This window comes from Phragmites australis, chromosome 6 (genome assembly GCF_958298935.1).
Source record: "Phragmites australis chromosome 6, lpPhrAust1.1, whole genome shotgun sequence".
NCBI lineage: Eukaryota > Viridiplantae > Streptophyta > Magnoliopsida > Poales > Poaceae > Phragmites > Phragmites australis.
In genome coordinates, this window is record NC_084926.1 from 27,040,238 (window position 1) to 27,055,096 (window position 14,859).

General features: G+C 40.6%; 1 protein-coding gene across 2 annotated transcripts; it reads left to right on the forward strand.

Annotated features, from left to right (window-relative positions):
• Positions 1 to 1,638: 1,638 nt before the first annotated feature.
• LOC133922184 (phosphatidylinositol/phosphatidylcholine transfer protein SFH12-like) lies at positions 1,639 to 10,238 on the forward strand. 2 transcript variants are annotated; one of them, XM_062367396.1, is made up of 15 exons: positions 1,639 to 1,771; positions 2,573 to 2,639; positions 6,531 to 6,810; positions 6,899 to 6,998; positions 7,124 to 7,390; positions 7,472 to 7,549; positions 7,660 to 7,761; positions 7,852 to 7,901; positions 8,007 to 8,100; positions 8,214 to 8,312; positions 8,408 to 8,545; positions 8,753 to 8,858; positions 8,957 to 9,339; positions 9,543 to 9,617; positions 9,915 to 10,238. In XM_062367396.1, exons 2-15 carry the CDS (start codon positions 2,594 to 2,596, stop codon positions 9,930 to 9,932), a joined length of 1,836 nt encoding a protein of 611 aa, XP_062223380.1. In that variant the 5' UTR covers positions 1,639 to 1,771; positions 2,573 to 2,593; the 3' UTR covers positions 9,933 to 10,238. The 2 variants fall into 2 exon arrangements, with proteins under 2 accessions (XP_062223380.1, XP_062223381.1); XM_062367397.1 differs by lacking the exon at positions 1,639 to 1,771 and adding an exon at positions 1,812 to 1,933.
• Positions 10,239 to 14,859: the final 4,621 nt, after the last annotated feature.

A 14,859-nucleotide genomic window follows, 5' to 3' on the forward strand; every position in this document is an offset into this window, starting at 1 on the left:
TTCGACTTATCAAGACAAGTAGGACCAAAAGGCAAACCTGGAGAGCGTGATTACAACGTTATAAAAAGACTCCTCGATGCGTAAGTTCTACTTGGCTTAGTTTACATATTTAACTTTTCTAACATTCAAATGTTCTCTAACAGATCCCTCTTTGTGCAAAGCTTTTGACAAGTACATTCAAGTTGATCTTGACTACAATGCGAAAGACAGCTGCAAACTGATACACAAGACCAGGTTTGCAGTAAATGCTACCAAACATATTACAAAATGCTCTTTGCTGCAATTTTTCCTTTTGATCTAACAGTAAATTTTATTTTCCATAGTACTACCAACAACCATCGGTCAATGCCTATGAATTTTATGTTACGTACAATATGCTCCTAATCATAATCTGAGCAAAGGATATCAAATCACTCGATGTAAGTTCAATACAAGATTATTCATAACTAATTTCAGTAGTTAGTTTAATTTCATGATAATATGATATTGGCTATACGTCAAATTATGCATGATTATGAGGCTTATTTTTCGACGATGGTGCACTCCTGGTGGTTCGACAATGGATCGCTGAGTTCATAATATTTGAAGTTATCAACCCATATAGCGAGTTCCACTGTAGAAACCCTAGGTTGTGAGGTCTTATGTATTATGGAGTCATTATAACTTTATAACTTGTGATTATGTTATGAATTGATTAGAACTTTTTAATCTTTACGATTCTGCGATGAAGTGAGTTCTTATATAAGTGTGTTTGTCGATATAGATATGGATGCATTGCTGATGTTTGCAGGGAGAAGACGGCTGTCAAATCCTAGCTATGTACTAAGGTGCAGCCAAGAAACAAGAGAAATATGCAGGGGGTGAGGTCAATAGTGATAGGTGAAAATTATTACCTGTTACTTATAACCTACACATAAGTGATGTGTAACCTCGTCACCCGTCACTGATGTGTTTCTCCCCAGTATATGTGAGACGTACATCGATGATGAATTAACTGTCACTTATGACCTACACATAAGTGACGGGTAACCTCATAACCTGTCACTTATGTATTAACATCAGTAACAAGTAACCACATAACTAGTCACTTATGTGTTTCTATCCAATACATAGGAGATATACATTAGTGACGAATCACTATTACGATTCGTCATTAATATAGTCATTAGTGATAAGTTATAATCCGTCACTAATGATCTTTCATTAGTGATGTATTTAAGATGATGAATATATTACCCGTTATTAATGATAGTTACCGCTCACTGATATGCTTTTTTTACATAGTGTCTCCTAAGTTGATTTAGGAATTAGGAGCCCTGGGGCAACAGACACCTATTCTTGAGAGCTCCTGATGAAATCGGCCACTTGCTCCGTTCCGCGCCACTCAGGTGCTGGCAGCGCTCGACCCGTCGACCAACGTCGCCGCCGGCCAGTGAGCTCTCCTGGCCTGGAAGGAGGCAGCCCGGCAGAGAAGCTATTGGGCAACCGAACCGAATTATGTTTAGCGAGGTCCTCCTGGCCCACCAAAGGCAAAATATTAACAACCAAATGTCAAACCGGCCAAGACAAGGACAACCTTTGTCCAGCAACACCCGTCCCGTCGCCAGCTACGGGCGTCGTGCTCGCCTCTCAGTCTCTCACCATTTGCCCCTTCGCCCCCGCGCGCGACGAGGGCGCGCCATCACCCTCTATTTTTTAACGCCCTCCTGGCCAACCCCTCCATTTCTCTCCACCACCGCCCCCTCCTCCCCTCAAGGCTCTCCTCTAGGAGGTAAGTACGCGCGTCCTTCTCTTCCTCCTTCTCGATCCCCATCCGGCCCCTTCGTGTCTTCCGTGTGTGTCCCATCCGATCCTGGTGCTTGCTCGCCGGGGAACTCACCGGCGATGAGTTGATCGATCCGCTGCGGTGCATTAGCCTGCCGGCCGCTTGGGTGTCCGTCCTTCTTGTGCTCTGCTCTTTAATTTGCACGCGTTCTAGCTTTTTGGGATTGTTGCAGTGGTCAGATTAATCCAGGCGTTCTAACTTTTTGGTTTCCATCGAGATGCTGTGTGGTGTTTGTTGGTCCTTATTGATTGTTTTGTCATGTGTTCTTGTGACGCTAGAGTGCTAGCCGACAAACAATCATCCGATGTTTCGAATAACTTTCATATTTTCTCCTTCTCCGATTGTAGTTACGAAGCTTGTTGATTTTGTTCATATCATAAGAGCACAATGGCTTTATAAATGGGTATTCTATTCTATCGCCATTCGGATATGAACATAATTAGGAACACAGGGTAATCAAATTATTATGGACCAATATTTTTCTACATAAAACGAGGGAATACATGTCTTGAGAACGTGCTGACAAGCATTGCTGCACGCACAAAGAGAAAAGTCCTCCTAAAAATGATGATTTTTAATTCTATTTTGGCATTGCATCAGATTATCTCTGGCCATTTATCAGCTCTTTGGAATATTCAGCGCATTATTATTCAGTTTTGATTGTGCGTGGCAACATATATGGCATTTGACCTGAGCAAACAACAATATGCTTGAGTTTTTATTCAGAGCTCTTCTATCTTTTATCAGGTCCGATAGGGCGATCCAGTCATGGCAGAAGTCCTGTCAGGACCTCTTGAGCACCGTTTAAGCTCTGGTGAGTATACAAATAAATGCCGTAACCATTTTCTTATTGAATGCGGTGGAATATTATGGCCAATACTTTCTTTCTTTGTCCTATATAAAGGACTTATGATATTCCGTAATTTCTGAGTGTGTACATAGGGATTTAAATTTAAAAGTTATGCCTCATGGCGAGTGCATTTTTCTTCTGCCCAATCATATATAGATAAGCTAACATAATTCTTAAGAGTTGAATTTTGTCCATGAAATGAAATTGTGCAGAATTCACTTATGTATATGAGGGTTAAGGAGGAGGGTTGTGATAGGTTTGATGAGCAAACGTTAAAAAACCCAGTCACTCTTATGGAGATAAAACCCAAAAGGAATATGTTGGGGGCATAACCCTTTTAGCAATGCGGCATATCTGAACCGAGTGCGGTGTTAAATGGGCAGGGGCCGGGCCGTCACCCCCTTGGTGACACGCTATATCACTACTACTGAAAGGGTCATCTCTGTCCTACTTTCACTGCTAGTTCGGAAATAATCGGTAGTGATAAGGTATCACTGACGGTTTATAAGCTGGACCGACAGATCTAACCATGAGCCTTTAAAAACTAGCAATGATAGTTGATATCACTGATGGTTCGTATTACGGATCAGTAGTGAAGTATCACCAATGGAGAAATAATTGAGTCAATACAAACCGACAGTGATAATCCTTATCTCTATCGGCTCGTATTCCAAATCAACAATGATAAGGATTATCGCTACCGGTTCATATACTCACCGATGGAGCAATAATTGAGCAAATATGAACTGGTATTGATAATTATTATCTCTGTCGGTTCGTATTCCAAACCGGCAATGCTAATGATTCTATAAATCCCGAGCCTGTCTCCCTCAGCCCATGCCCCATCTCACTTCGCTCTCAATCTCCTGAAGCTGTTCTCAAGGGGCAGTGGCAGTCAAAGTGGTGAGATGGTCACCGTCACCACTGCGGCCGCCTCTACCCTTGGGCCTGGCTTCCACATCCTTCGAGCTCATCGCCGTCTCCCGAGCCCGAGCCACCTCACGACCGCCCTTGTTTTCCTGAGGCCTCACTATCTATTGAGCCCGCCATAGACCTCGCTGTCTCCCAAGCCCGTTGCCCCGTCTCCCGAGCCCGTAGCCCCGTCTCCACATCTTTCAAGCTTGTCACCCCATCTCCCGAGCCTATAGCCTCGTCTCACCATCTCCCAAGCCCGTCCCCCCAACTAAACGAGTGGCAAGTTAAGTGTTCAAGATAGATTGTGGCAATAGATCTATCTAAATGAGTGACAGGAAATACATTTGCTTCAAGATGATTGTGTTTTCGCCATTCATATAGATATACTATTGTCACTCGGATAACATAAGATGTAAAATGGATGGCGCAAGTTGGTTGTACCAAGAGCTCTTCGATGTATGGTGCAATACTACAAGCCTAGATCCCAAGCGCCGAAGAGCTCTCGGTACATCAACTTTGCAACATCTATTCCTATTTGTCATTGCAGTTTCAACAAGATTATAGTTTCAAATTAGGATCAAGCTTGAGCGGGAACATTTCGCCATTTATGTAGATATAAAATACTCTACCACGAATATTTCAGTATGGGGTCTCTATCTACTTTTGAGATCAAACTTAGATAGATCCTCATGCTGAAGAGTTCGCAGTAGAGTATTTTGCACATATGGATGGATTATCACTACCGATTCTCAGCTTGAACCGGCAGTGATAGTTGGATTATCATTGCCTGTTCTCGGCTTGAATCGATAATGATAGTTGGATTATCACTGTTGATTCTTGGCTTGAAACGATAGATTTACTTACTATCACTACCGGTTCATAAGCTGACAATGATAATCCATGATTATCACTGCCACTAATTCACTGCTAGTTTTTTGTTCCAAAACTGTTAGTGATGTCAGTTTTGGACCGACAGTGATAGCCTGTTCTATAGTAGTGTATCTTAATTCGAATACAGTGATAAGTGAGCAAAGATCGGGTTGTCGCATCCTTAGTGGCGTGCTACATCAACGCTTGGGTGTAGTGAAAAATAAGCAAGGGTCTTCGCATTTGTCTCGACTGGTGCAAAGGGTAAGGAGACTAGCTGACCCAAGTAGGATCAGTTTAGGTAGTTGGAACGAGGGTCCCTAACATGTAAGTTGCGAGAGTTAGTTGATATAGCGGTTAGGAGATGTGTGAATATTCTATGCGTTTAAAAAACTAAATGGAAGTGACAGAAGGTGAAGGAGGTGGAGAATACCAGCTTCAAGCTATGGTACATGAGGACTGCGAATAGAAATGGAGTTCTCATCTTGGTCGGTAAGAGCCTCAAGAACGGAGTGGTGGACGTCAGGAGGCAAGGAGATAGGATTATTCTTATTAAGCTGATTGTATGGGGTTTGATTTTGAACATTATTAGAGCCTATGCTCCTCAAGTATGTCACAATGAGAGCGTCAAGAGGAAATTCTAGAAAGACATGGATGACATGGTTATTATTGTGTTTATTAGTGAGAAGCTCTTCATAGTAGGAGACATTAATGGCCATGTAGGTACATCTAATGTAGGGTGTGAAGGGGTGTAAGGGGGCTTTGGGACAAGTGTGCCAAACTCACAAGAACGAAGTGCTGGAGGCTCAATGGAGAGGTGGTACATAATTTTAAGGAGGGGGTTATTAATGAGGGCTCTTGGAAGGAAGGGGAGAATGCAAACAACATGTGGATAAAGATGGCAACTTGCATTAGGAACGTGGCTTCAGAGGTGTTTAGGGTAACCAAAGGAAGTAGGTGCGAAACTAAAGACACTCGGTGATAGAATGAGGATGTTCAGAAGACTATCAAGGAGAAGAAAGAATGTTTCAGATGCTTATACCTTTACAGGAGTGTGGACAACATAGAGAAGTACAAAGTGGCATAGAAAACCGCAAAGCGAGCTATGAGCAAAGCAATGGGTCGGGCTTATGAGGACCTTTATTAGCGGTTGGGCACAAGGGGAGCAAAAAAGGATGTTAACCAAGTCATGCATCAAGGATAGGATTGCTAGACTTCTAGTGTGAGATAATGAAATCAAGACTAGATGGCGAGAGTACTTCGATGAACTGTTCAATGGGGAGAATGAGAGCTCTACCATTGAGCAGGATGAATCTTTCGATGATACTAACATACAATTTGCACGAAGGATTCAGGAAGCTGAGGAATGAATCTTTAAAATGGATAAAAGGAGGCAAGACGATAGGCTCTAATAGTATTCCCATTGAGGTGTGGAGATATCTTGGAGACATAGCGATAGTATGGCTAACTAAGCTCTTCAACCTCATTTTTGGTCAAACAAGATGCCCGAAGAATGGAGAAGTATATTAGTACAATTATTCAAGAATAAGGGAGATATTCAAAGCTGTACGTATGTTGCGATAGATTTTTGGACATACAAGAAAGGATTGGATCTGAAATGGTGATATACATATAGGGTAGGGGTAATGCTAATTGAAGTAAAACTTGTCTAACGTTAGTTGAGATGGTTTCGATATATCCAACGGAGGCTTCCAGAGTCATCTGTGCAAGTGGGATACTAAAACGTGCTAATATTGTGAAGAGAGGTAAGAGTTGACCAAATCTAATATAGAAAGAGTCTATAAAGAGAGATTTAAAGAAATAGAATATCCCTAAAATAACTATCAATAGATAGAAGCGCGTAAAAATTAGCGATTCACATGTTAGAATCATAACTTATGCATTAGCCTCACACCATTATTACTTTTACTATTTTCTACTATTACTAGTAGATTTATTATTATTATTATTTTCTCATAATCTTTTTAGTTAGATGTTATGGGTTTTATCCGTAGCCTACCCAGGACAAAGGCACTGTTGTTGTTGTCACTTACATAGAAATTATGTGTGCAGCCTTAGATGGACACTATGAAGAGAAGAGGAAATCCAACGTGGAATACTCGGAGGATGAAAAGAAAGCCAAGATCGCATCGCTGAAGAAGCAGGCGATGAGCGCCTCACAGAAGTTGAGGCATTCCATGAAGAGGGGGAGGAAGAGCAGCAAGGTCATGTCCATCTCAATTTTGGATGAGCGCGACCCTGAGGAGATGCAGGCTGTGGATGCCTTCCGCCAGCTTCTCGTGCTTGAAGAACTGCTACCATCGCAGCATGATGACTACCACATGATGCTGAGGTGTGTAATCTAATTAATGTTTCATCCTGTTGTTTGTATGATTGAATTTTTACTTGGAGCCGTATTGCTGAAAGTTGTGATGATGAAGGTTTTTGAAGGCAAGAAAGTTTGACATTGAGAAGGCAAAGCAAATGTGGTCTGATATGCTGCAGTGGAGGAAGGAGTTCGATGCAGATACCATTCTTGAGGTAATTACATCTACCACTAAGTTTGTAATGAAACAAAGTTTATTTTGATTAGTCCTTTCTTATTGATGGTTACAAGTTAGTTCACAAATTGTTGTCACCTTCTTTTTTCTATAATGCCATCTTAGGAATTCGAGTTCGAAGAAGCGAATAAGGTGGCAGAATGCTACCCTCAAGGTTACCATGGAGTTGACAAGGAAGGCAGGCCTGTCTACATTGAACGGCTTGGACAGATCGATGTTAATAGGTTAATGCAGGTCACCACAATGGATCGCTTTGTCAAGAACCATGTCAAGGAGTTCGAGAAGAACTTTGCTGTTAAGTTCCCAGCTTGCTCAATCGCTGCAAAGCGCCATATTGATCAGAGTACAACAATTCTTGATGTGCAAGGAGTGGTATGTATCTACAAATTGGTGGGAAGTGTATCCAATTGTTGCAGTTTTACTATGAGTATTCTAAGAGAAACACATTTTCAGGGGATGAAGCAATTCAGCAAAGCTGCGAGGGACCTCATCGGTCAGCTTCAGAAGATTGACGGTGATAACTATCCGGAGGTAATCCCTTTGATATACGATTCGTCATACTTTTGCAGAATCCTTGAGCTCAATTTTGTAAAGAATAATGTTCTTACCATGTCGGGTTGCGTTTTTTTTTTTCGTCCCAGACGCTATGCCGGATGTTCATCATTAATGCAGGCCAGGGATTCCGGCTTCTGTGGAGCACAGTGAAGAGCTTCCTTGACCCGAAGACCACTGCAAAGATTCATGTATGCTTTCTTCTTCCTACAGTTTTGTTCTTTATCTATGATTCTAGTGCTCAATTAGAGGACTGTTTCATGAACTGTGCATTTCTATAGGTTCTGGGTAACAAGTATCAGAGCAAGCTTCTTGAGGTGATTGATGCCAGGTAAGAAACCAGTGCTCTAGTTGTTAGCTACTAACTTGACTGAACTCATAAGCTATTTCTAAGATAATATTTGCCAAATTAATTATATACATTTTTGCTGTTCAGTGAGCTGCCAGAATTTTTCGGTGGAACTTGCCAGTGCGAAGGTGGTTGCATGAGGGCTGACAAAGGCCCTTGGAAGGATCCTGAAATCATGAAGGTGAGGAATGATCCAATCTATAATTTCGATCTCAATCTCGTAGCCTTTATAGATCTTCAAATTTCACAAGGACAAGGCACTACTAATTCAGTATTATGCTACTTGATGCGAAGATGGTTCAAAGTGGTGCTGGGAGGTGTGGAAAGCTCAGTTCGGCCCCTTTTGAGGCTGAGGAGAAAATGATTTGCGAAGATGACATCATATATCCTAAGGTAGAAAAGACAGGGCCATTTTCATGTGAACAAAGTTTCCAATGCCTTTGATATTATTATTTATCCATATTTTTGTTCCATTTTCTAAAATCAAGAAACAAGCTTCATGCAATGGGGAAGCACATATAGCTGGAAATGGTCAGCGCACCCTGTCACGAAAAATTTCCCGCAGCCGAATTGAACATCCTCAGCTATCACCTGTTCGTGAGGAACTTATCCCCACTTCATATCCTGTAAGTTATTCTTTATTATTGATGTGTAATTGCCATTACTTGATAACGAGCAATGACAAATTCCTGCTGCAAAGTTCGTAGTTAGAAACTTAGCGCTGAACCTCAACATCCAAAACTTAAATGGTTTGATATTTAAAAAAATCCTAAACTTAAAACGCTTGCGATGTATATATATATCTCACTTCTCATTTCTCTGCAAACTTTCAGACCCCCCGGTCACCCTATTCTTGTGATGTTCCAATGTTAGAGAAGGCCATAGATGCTATCTGCAAGAACCAGGGAACACCAGATGAGAAGCTCGCCATCACCAATGGTTAGTACCACTCCGACGACTCAACAAACTTTGTATAAAATATTGCTACTCCCTATTCCCTTCCACTGATAGACTGACCAAATATTGTTCCTCAACAGCTGTTGTAAATGCCTCTAATCGATCCAATCCCCCACTCTTTGGTGGCATTATGGCACTTGTCATGAGCATTGCAACGATGCTCCGTGTCAGCCGTAACATGCCCACGAAGGTACTTGACGCTGCCATAGGTGGTGCTAGACCTGCTACCCTTGGCATGAAGAGTAAATCGAAGATCCAAGCATTGAAGAGATCTAAGATATCACAGGAGGCTGTGGCGGTGGCCGAAAATGCTGTCTCCGCAAAGCGCCTCACTGATCTTGAGGAGAAGGTCATTGCACTCCTAACAAAGCCTGCGGAAATGCCGGCTGATAAAGAGGACATGCTGAAGGCTGCTGTAAGCCGTGTCAATGCATTGGAAGAGGAACTTGCATCTACAAAGAAGGTATTCTTCTCCACCTTGCTGAAAAAACTAGTTCTTACCGCACCACACCAAAGTTCCTGAGTCATCCCCTTCATTCCTGTATTTTTATGTTAATTTCATACCTTTATACATAATTGAATGAAACAGTTGAATCATATGATATTTTGCATCTTTCTCAACCAATTTGTTTAGTAACTTGCTTTGACGTGAGTTTTAATTTGCAGGCCTTGCAAGAGACTCTTCAGCAGCAAGGGGAGATCCTTGCATACATTGAGAAGAAAAAGAAGAAGAAAAGCAAGGTAAGCAATTGGAAACAAAAAACACATGGCAAAACAAAATATGCCTGGAGTAGTACTTACAACTATGATCAATTCTTTTGCTAAAAAAAATGTGATTCTCACTTAAACAAACTGGTACTGATACTGTCATCCTAATCCATTGATTTACTGAAATTGACTGCAAATGAATATGGGTTGGAAAATATGTTTCCTTCACTACGAGTTCCATTCTATAATTTCTTGAGATTAGTTCCTCGATTTTTTTGTTCCTCAAATAATTCTTGAGGTTAACACTGTCCTTTGAAATTGTGTTTGCAGCGTTTGTTTCGTTGGTAGAAACAAACAACACTGAACTGTTTGCGTCCATGAGAAGAGCTTTTGAGTGTGATGGATGGAGAGTGAGCTGGTGTTTGCATCTACCAGTAGACTGCGATTCTAAGTGTAGCATACAATGGTCTTTTATTCTTTTCCCCCGTGTTGCCGCAATTGATTGGTCCGAGCTGCACATTATACCTTACCCATGTGGATGTGCTGCCAAATTGTCAATCCCGCCATTTCTATTATCAATTATTATGGATGGACTGCTGAATCGATGAGAATATAAATATATTTGTTCCAAACTCGTGAAAATATGAATGGCTGCGCTCCTGCCGAGTTTCGTCAAAAAAGGAAAAAAAAAACTCGTGAGAATATGCGCTCTTTGCTACTGACATACTACATGATTAAGTTGATTGTTCCTACTCATTTTAAGAGAATAAATTGATTGTTCTTAGCCACTTGAGGGCCTTGCGAACAGTGAGGATGGTAAAAATTTCCTGTCTTTTCTACTCATTTAACTGGAGACAGTGCACTTTTCTTGTAATGATGTTTCTCCTGTGTTCTTAGTTCGGTAGTTGCTGTGAAGAAACTGCATGGCCTTGAATACTCCAGTCAATAATTGCCAAGGCCTGCTAATATAGTAATATATGTTACTAGATGTGGGCTTTACTTGCCTCAAGAAGGACAATAGTCCACTTTAATCTTCTTTAAATCTTTTCATAGTGATTGCGGGTGACATGTACGCAGATGATGATATTTTAGATGAGTGAGTAGCAAACAAATAAAAGGGATCATGTTCTAAGTCGAGATCAAAGATTGGGGAAGAGGTCTAAGAAGGCTATAACTGAGGTAAAAGAAACCATATCAATCAAATTATTACGCCCTTATTCCATGACACTATCCGTTCTCGCAATAATCACCTTCTCTCAAAGTATCGATGACCGAACAATAGCCCAATGATAGTATGATCCAAAGAGTTGCTACTGGAAAAAAGGACATCATCCCAATTTCTCTCTTTACATTCCAGAAAGCTACTTTGATGATTTCGATCATATCAGTAAAGTTTGTACAATGTTTCATTGCCTTATTCAGCTTCAGGAAATTTCTCCTCCAAATCTGCCTATAAGGCCTTCACGCGAGCAGTCGGTCTTGAGCCCTGGAAACAATTATGGCAGACATGGGGCTCCTCTACGATGTAAGGTTTTCCTATAGTTGGCTATCTGGAATCGCTATTGGACGGCTGATGGTGTTTGGCACACATCCAGTCCATCCCCTTGTGTAATCAAGAGGATGAAACGGCTCAACATCTACTCTCCAACTGTGTTTTCAATGAGAAGTTTGGTAGGAGGGTCGGCCATGACCACCAAACCCCTAAACATCATTGACACAATGTTCGCTGATTGGTGGCACCATGTGCACAGGAAGGTGGTGTCGAGACTAGTTCAAGAAACAAATTAATCTTATCTATGTGCTAAGTTCAAGAATCAATTTTAACTTATAGTGACTTCATTGATGATAATCATTACAATATTCATATCCTAATCGAATAAATCATCTTACAAAAGTGACATTCGAGGGCCAAGATCTGAGTAAAATTCTATAACATAGCTACGTATGCTCTATTACTTTACGACATTTCCACAGATATGATCGATGTAGAATGCATCTTAGAATGATCCATCCTCAGTGTACTTTTCGATACCTTCTCCAACTATGTGTTTGATGATAGCAAAGATGAGCACTTATCGTACTAAGTAAGTTGTGAGAAAATAATATCCATATGAAGGCTTTAATAATAATATAACAATATGGCTCTTCTTCCTAAACAATATTTAAGTAAAAGTATTTGAAAAGCAATAGTAATTAAGTAAAAAACTGTAAATAACCAAACACCTTAAGATTCTAACCATCTTGATTTGATCAAACTTCCAACACCTCAATTAAGGTTCCCACCACCAAGGTTTATAGGGATCGGTGACGTCCTAAGAGGGGATGAATTAGGACACTTTGAAACTAATAGCTCCAAAACCTTGACAAGATAAACCTATCTCAATTTCTATCTAAATGTGCTCTAAGTTATGTATATCTACTCTACAGCTCAAGAGGACTGTAACCTACTCTAGCAAGATAAATTGCAAGTATGTAAATACGAAAATGTAAATAAGGTAGAGAGATAAACTCAGCATAAGGGATTTTTATTCTGTGGTATCCGTGGCACACAAGCCACCCCTAATCCACGTTGGAGCTTCACAAAGGATATACTCCCAGTCGCTAAGTTTCTTCCGATCACGACTTTTGAGCTACCAAGTCACCAAGATAAGGCCTTAAGCACAATGAGCCACCAAGCCACTAGGGTGATGTTTCACCACTAATCTCTCTTCTGATCACTTGTACGCCGTCTTCATTTCAGAGCTTTAGTCACAAAGACAAAGACCTCTGCGTCCCCACACAATCTTCTTGCCGCCGCTCCACACCAAGTCGAAGGGTCAACAAGTTACCGACGAGTCACCAAGACTCTAAGGCACCGGCGTACCTCTTGATATACGGTTAGATCACTCTTTGATCCACTCTCTATGTTGCAGCACCTAGTACCATTTATCTCTAGGTCTATAAGTACTAACACTCTCTAATGGTGTGTTTAATCGCCTTGGATGAACACTTTAAGCACTTAGATGGCTTGGATGTCGCTTCATATGTGTATGAGGTTCTACGAACTCCAGCAGCTTCAAATGATTGATTGGAGGGGTATTTATAGCCTAAACCCCGTGGACTAGCCATTACTTCAACGACTCAACTTTACTGTGAACACCAGATGATCCGGTGACAATAGTAGTACAAGCATTGGACCATTCGGTGAGTACAACATCAGCAACTAGTTATTGGAACCCTATTCAAATACATTCTAAACACTGGATTGTCCGTTGTATCCTTCACTTCCATCATGGGACTATTCGGTATGTTGTCTTGCGCCAAGCTGAGCCACTTCTTCTTTGTGCAATTAGTCCAGTGTGTAGATCCTCTGATCATCGAACCTTTCTATATGTTGACCTTCATCTGCTTTGAGATCTTCCTGGAAAATACTCCAGTGTGTTGGCTTCTTCATCACATGACCATTTGGTGTGTTGAAATCTTTCCTTCCCTTATTTGCACAGCTTCTATTAAATACTCTGATGTAGGCATCGGATGTGTAGTACTCTAATCATCGGACCATCCGATGAGGTCTTCATTTTCCTCTTCTGAGTGAAAATACTCCAGTGTGTATAGCCTTCTGAGTACCAGACCTTTTGGTGTAGTCATTTTTCCTGGAACTTGTCCAATTCAGTCCAAACTTTGTCCTGACTGTGGTGACTTCTTCATGTATTACATCTATGAGTTCTACTAACATATATTCTTGATAAACATGTTAGTCCCAATGACTATGTTGCCATTAATCACCAAAATCACAATCATGGTCTAATAGGGCTATTTTTGCTACAAGGTTGAACACAACTCAATCATAGTTTCCACCATCATTCTTCACCAATCCGACCATACCATCAAGTTCTAATCATGCGAGGTTTTTTTTGCCACTCTTGATTGCGAGTACTACTGATTAAACAGTTTTACACTCTGCAGAGGTCATACACTGTACTCACAAGGTATGATCATACTCTTTTGCCAGTACCCATCGGTACTTTACACACTTCCGAGGTGTGCGCATGACCACTTTAAAGCCTTTACAATGCCCCTCTCAGCATGTGCCTACCCGGTAAGGTTTCACCGTCGCATGATTACACCTCAACAATGTAACACCCTAGAAGTACACCCTTCCATTCCACACAAGCAGATGGTCTACACAATGCTGAGAGTATGTAAATTAATTGGCTAGGCCCTTTCCAAAGCAGCCTTGTGGTAGTACTATTTACATGAAAAGATCACTCCACAAACTGATCCTTAGATTTGAGCAAGACTACCACATCCCAATTGTACAACCTGTACCAATCCTATCAAACCACATGCTCAAATCTCCATACCATGTTGCTACAAAAATTATACCATTATCTTTTATCATTGTTGCATGAGACCATTATCAAGTTTCCTAGAGCAATTATAATGATAACCATCCCAAAGCAAGGATAAGCATCATTTATCCTTTCATACCTAAAACCAAACCATGGCTACAAGAATGATATGGGAAAACTAGGGTAAAACCTAACTCTTGGGATTCTCAACAAATTATTAGTAGACATATTTGTAAAACAAAACATTTTAATATCTGGGATAAATATGTTCAAGGACACAACTTGCCTTCACTATACTCAGTTGGATCTTCAAAGTCTTGATCCTATAGTCCTTCGAGCTCCTTCAGAATGTTAATGTCTAATCACAAACAAACGCAAAAGGCAACACATAAACAACAAGATCCAAAAAGAACTAAATAGCACACAATAAACATCATCACACAAGAGATCACACTTTTTCGGACAATCCAACTAAAGAACAGGTCAAATCGGAGCTACGGTTAATAAGTTATGGCTTTTGGAAGATTAAAACAGGAACAAAAAGATTAACTGTAGATGAAATTATGTTGCTTGGAATTTTTCTAGAATTTTCTAGAGTCAACCACAATTTTCTAGAATTTTCTAGCATTTATTTGAATTATAAAACCATACAAACTATTAAACAGAAGTAAATAAACTATTAGTGCATTATTAAAATTGTTTTTCGAATTATTCCTATTTTCTAGAAATACTTTTATATAAAAAACTAATTATTGCGTAATATATACTATGTATGACATCATTAGAATAATAAAAAATAAAAAGAAAAGAAAATGTTGTCCGGGCTGCTAACTAAGCCGTTTCTGCCGACATGGCCAGCTACGTCAGTAAAAACGCTTACGTGGCTTCATGACTTAGCGGCTAACATGGCGCAGATGGCGTCACGGGGTGGGGGGAGGGGTGTT

Bases quoted from the DNA above. Each gene is read 5' to 3' on its own strand.
- LOC133922184 (XM_062367396.1), top strand. From the start codon at position 2,594: ATGGCAGAAGTCCTGTCAGGACCTCTTGAGCACCGTTTAAGCTCTG. The intron at 6,811-6,898 runs GTGTGTAATCTA...GTGATGATGAAG, and splicing joins GACTACCACATGATGCTGAG to GTTTTTGAAGGCAAGAAAGT. The intron at 7,550-7,659 runs GTAATCCCTTTG...TTTTCGTCCCAG, and splicing joins ACGGTGATAACTATCCGGAG to ACGCTATGCCGGATGTTCAT.